Below are 5173 nucleotides of genomic sequence, written 5' to 3'. Positions count from 1 at the left end.
CGAAGGGGCTTCCTAGTGTGTGGAGACCTTTCCTCCTTCACAGCTCCCTCCCACTGGTGCAGGTGCCGTCCCTATTCTTTTGTCTCTGTTTTTTATTAATTTTTTCTTTTGCCCTACCCAGATACGTGGGGAGTTTCTTGCCTTTTGGGAGGTCTGAGGTCTTCTGCCAGCATTCAGTAGGTGTTGTGTAGGAGTTGTTCCACACGTAGATGTATTTCTGGTGTATTTGTGGGGAGGAAGGTGATCTCCGCGTCTTACTCCTCCGCCATCTTTCCACCGCCCCTCTATTTTTGTTTTTATTTCCATTTCTCTAGGAGGTGGGTCAAAAAGGATCTTGCTGTGATTTTTGTCATAGAGTGTTCTTCCTATGTTTTCCTCTAAGAGTTTTATAGTGTCTGGCCTTACATTTAGGTCTTTAATCCATTTTGAGTTTATTTTTGTGTATGGTGTTAGGGAGTGTTCTAATTTAATTCATTTACATGTAGCTGTCCAGTTTTCCCAGTACCACTTATTGAAGAGGCTGTCTTTTCTCCATTGTATGTTCTTACCTCCTTTATCAAAGATAAAGTGACCATATGTGTGTGGGTTTATCTCTGGGCTTTCTATCTTGTTGCATTTATCTATATTTCTGGTTTTGTGCCAGAACCATACTGTCTTGATTACTGTAGCTTTGTAGTATTGTCTGAAGCCAGGGAGCCTGATTCCTCTGACAACTTTTTAATATACTTTCATGCAGGAATTTGAATAACAACACATATACTACTAAAGGGACTTGATACATTGTTGTTCCAAATGATGGTTTTCATTTGTTTTGAATCCAGTAATAATCTGTAACAAAATAAAACAAACTGTATTCTTTCAAGTGAATTGACTCCATGTTCTCTGAGTGAACATTTGGTTCTACATTTAGTAAATAACTGCTGTGGTATGCTGAGGACCTCCTATAAAACTCAACACCATCCCTGCTGATAGACCTGAAGTTTCTATGTTACTCATTTGAATAAAGTTACCTTCCAAATACACTTTATTTTTATTATTATTAGTTTTTGCGGAATGCGGGCCTTTCACTGTTGTGGCCTCTCCCGTTGCAGAGCACAGGCTCCAGACGCGCAGGCTCAGTGGCCATGGCTCAAGGGCCCAGCTGCTCCGCAGCATGTGAGATCTTCCTGGACTGGGGCATGAACCTGTGTCCTCTGCATCAGCAGGTGGACTCTCAACCACTGCGCCACCAGGGAAGCCCCCAAATGCATTTTTAAGGGAGATGTAATATGTGCTGTTATTGTCTTACTTCAAAATGTTTTATTTTAATAGCTGGCAAGAGGCCAAGGGAAGGCAAAAAGTACAGCCAGATGTGGTGTCAGGAGAGGAACTGGAGTTATAAGACATTCCCAGGTGGGGTATCAGAATAGGGATGAAGTGAGTAAGATTAGGGCTTTAGGTTTCTGGGAGATTGTTGGTGATGGGGTGGGGGTGAGGTGGCTAGACAAAAGGGCAAGCAAGAGAAAAAAATGTGAGGAAGACACACTTGCCTACTTTATAAATTTATATAATTTGGAGGTTGACACCCTGGTTTTATAACTTATTTTATAGCACCTAGTCCAGTGTGTTTTACAAATGAAAAAGATTAGGTTGATAGAAAGCATTGAGGTGACTATTTTAGAAGCTATCTCCCTAAGTATTATTCTGCAGTTGGAAAATTTAAATGCTTTGGGTATTTGGCCTGAAATGCCTTTATTTATTTTGCATGGATCATTGCAACAGAAATACATGTATTTGCTAAATAATAAGAAATCTATTTGAAGCCTTCTAAGAAACATATTGAACTTGTATTTATTGAAGTATGAAAGCTAGAACACCCAGATTTGCAGGAAATTATGGATGAGAACTTATGAAATACTTCAAGTAGGTTATTTATATTGAAAATTGTCCCAGACTAAAAAGTCCTGTCTTGCTCTGTGATCCTGTTTTGCCAAAGGCAAATCAGTTTCTGAATGTAGATGGGAGGTATTCTGACCTATAATACAAATTTGTGTCTTTAGTAAAAAGTCTTACCTTGAACTACAAAGTTATTTGATGACTATATCTAGATATAGTAGCTTTAATGGGAGTAATGTATGGGATAATGAATGATCAGCTCACATTGTATTATGATTCTGTTGCTAAATGCCCATATGAGTACGAGAAACATAAGCTAACAGGCATATTATGGTGCTATAGGGAACAATGATTCTTAAGATTAACGTGGTATAGGGAACAATGATTCTTAAGATTAAGTCCTCACTATTTTCCTTGTTGCATACTTTTTTCTGCAAGTCCTAATATTTCAAATGAAAGTGGGATGTGTGTGTGTGTGTGTGTGTGTGTGTGTGTGTGTGACAGAGAGAGAGAGAGATTTTATTATTTTAAGACAGATTTTTTGTTTGTTTTTAATATTTCTGATGTTCAATTTTCCTTTAATACCAATGTGCCCATTAAATTTGATACCATTTCTTTTCATCACGAAAAGCCATTGTTAAATCATGGTACATGTTATAGTCTGGCATCCTAGAACCAAGAAAATGTTGTATAGATAATATAAGTAGCCCCTTGATATTATATATAAATATCTCTTATATATCTAAGATTTTTTGTAATATCTCCTCCCTGCACTTTGATTAAAGTAACCTTGATTTCTAACCTTATTTTATAGCACCGAATAGGAATTTAGTGGTGGAGGAAAGGGAAGCACTCAGCTCAAATAAGGAATCCAAGCAAGTTGCATCAGAAGAGCATACACTGGAGAAGAAAGAAGCAGTGGAGGAAGATGAAGGTCCCCAACACAGGGATGCTGACACAGAAGAAAAAGGGGATGCAGCACCGTGGGGAAAAGCAGGGGTTAATGAGGCTCCCTTGGGGCAGTGGAAGCCAACAGTAGAGCAGCCTGCATTAGTAGGACAGTTTACAGAGGAAAGAACGATCCCTCAGGGCGTAGTAAGTGGGGCAGAGGCAGAAGCAGAAGGGGATAGAAAGCAACAAAAGGAGGGGTTAGACCCCAGAGGACAAGAAGCAGCAAGAGATTCTGGAGGTCTGAATGAAGGCGAGGCTTCTGAGGAGCAGGCCTTGAAGCAAACGGTGCTGGAGATGGAGACGGCAGCTTCTGACGGGGAGCAGGGTGAGGAGAAGGTGGTGTTTACAAGCCAGGCAGCAGCCCTGAGGTCACAGAGTGCTCAGGAGGCAGCAGCCCTGAGAGAGGCGGCAAGGCCGGAGAAGGGAGAGTCTGAGGGAGTGGCTGAGAGCGAGGCCGGGTCTGCAAAGCCAGGTGTGGAGGACAGTGAGGGGGAAGCATCCACAGACCTAGAGGACGTGGAACCCGGAGAAGCTACACCCGAGAGAGAGGAGGGTGTAGATGAGGCCATCCTGCGGGGAGAGGCGCCAGCCAAGGAGAGGGGGGCAGTTCTGGGAAGGGAAACACCCTTGAGCTCCTGGACTTCTGTGAAGGCCCAGGCAACTCGGACGGGGGTTTTGGAGGACAGCCTGGAAGAACTTCGTAAGGACCCTGTGGAAAGGGAAGAGGTTGAGATAGAGTCAGAGTCTAAGAAGGAAGATGAGAGGAAAGAAATGTCACCTGAGGAGTCAGGTGCAGCGCGCGAGACAAGGAAAGCTGAGAGGCCAAAGACACCTCTGGGGGAAACCGAATCTGAGAGGGAAGCGGTGGCAAGGACAAAGGCGCTTCAGGATGAAGACACTTTAGAAGAAGAGCAAAAGTTGAAACAGGAGGAGGGGGAACCCATGAAGGAAGTAAGACCCGAGGAAGAGACACAAGCCCCCCAAAATGTCATGGGGCATGGTGCTGAGGATGAAGCAGCCGTGCGGGCATGTGAACTGACTGAAGACGCAGGGCCACAAGGAGAGGATTCACTGACCATGTCTGAAGCATCCCCTGGATTTGAAAAGTCCCTGGAGAAAACGGTTTGGGGGAAAGAAGGAAGAGAAAGACCGAGAGAAGCTGGAGACACAGGGCGCAGAGGCAGAGCAGGGCTGTGCCTCCGGGAGAACGTGGCCCCTGCAGAGAAGGACGAGGGCGTGAGCCCTGCAGGAGGGGGGATGTCAGGAGCCCCCGAAAGCGAGCCCTCGGTGGGGGCACAGACACCCGGGGCTGCCGGCGAGGCCCGCGAGTGTGCAGCCAAACATCAAGACAGCCTGATGGGCTGGGAGGGGAGGGATAAAGAAGGGCCTTTACAGGGGCCACAGGGAGCGGCTGTGCCAGCCAGGATCCAAGAAGATGTTCCCGAGGGAGACGCCACCATGGCAGGAAAGTTGAGTGGAGAAGTGTTGGGTGAGGACCCAGAGGAGGCGGCGGATGAAGAGCGCACTCTGGGGGTAGGGCTGATGAAGAACGGGGACACCAAGGGGGACAGGGGCTCGCGGGGCGTGGTTGTAGCTGGGGAAGGTCGCCACCAAGGAGGAGGAGGGACAGGGCCAGCCGCAGAGCGGGAGGCGTTGGCAGGTTCGAAGACAGCTGGAGGGCAAACAGAAGCGCATGAAGCCTCCTTCTCAGATGCGGCTGGGGAGGAAAGCTGGCACAGAGTGGATGAGACACTCGGAGAAACGGCAGCTGCACACAAGGTGGCTGTAGGGGAAACAGCGCTGAGCGGGGAGGAGGCGACAGTGACTTGGGAGACGGAGGCTGAGGTCGAGGCTCCAGGACAACCTTCTGACCTGGAAGGGAGGGCCCCACCGCCAGGGCCGGCTCGCGAGGGAGGGGAAGCTAAATCCACACAGGAGGCGGAGTCCGTGAGGAGTCCGGGGCAGCTGAAGAATTCAGACCGGAATTATCCCAAGAGAGAGGGTCAGAGCCCAGGAGAGAGAGTGCACGGGACGCAGGAACACTCCCTGGAAAGCCCGATTGCACTGGGGCCCAAGAGAAGCGAGAGCATGCAGTGCACAGAGGAAGTGAAGACCCAGATGTTCCGCTGAACCCCAGGAAGGCCTAAGAGACTTGATGGTGAGTTTAAGCCTGCGCTGTCTGCAGGATTAAACAGATTCCCTCACCTGGGGTCTCTTCCCCTTTGTGTTGGCTCATCCCTTTCTCAGTGTCTGCACACACACACACACACACACACACACACACTCTGTCTCTGTCTCTGTCTCTGTCTCTGTCTCTCTCTCTCTCTCTCTCTCTCTCTTCAATTCT

General features: G+C 47.4%; 1 protein-coding gene across 1 annotated transcript in view; it reads left to right on the top strand.

Moving 5' to 3' along the window:
- ERICH3 (glutamate rich 3) overlaps nucleotides 1–4973 on the top strand; it is an 89420-nt gene extending 84447 nt beyond the window's left edge. Inside the window, 2 exon segments of the mRNA XM_007445904.1 lie at nucleotides 2690–4771; nucleotides 4774–4973. Of these exon segments, the coding sequence (XP_007445966.1) occupies nucleotides 2690–4771; nucleotides 4774–4973 (2282 nt within the window).
- The last annotated feature ends 200 nt before the right edge of the window (nucleotides 4974–5173 follow it).

The sequence above is a fragment of the Lipotes vexillifer genome, unplaced genomic scaffold, assembly GCF_000442215.2.
Source record: "Lipotes vexillifer unplaced genomic scaffold, Lipotes_vexillifer_v1.1 scaffold2435, whole genome shotgun sequence".
Classification (NCBI taxonomy): Eukaryota; Metazoa; Chordata; class Mammalia; order Artiodactyla; family Lipotidae; genus Lipotes; species Lipotes vexillifer.
This window is presented reverse-complemented; position numbering and strand designations above follow the sequence as displayed.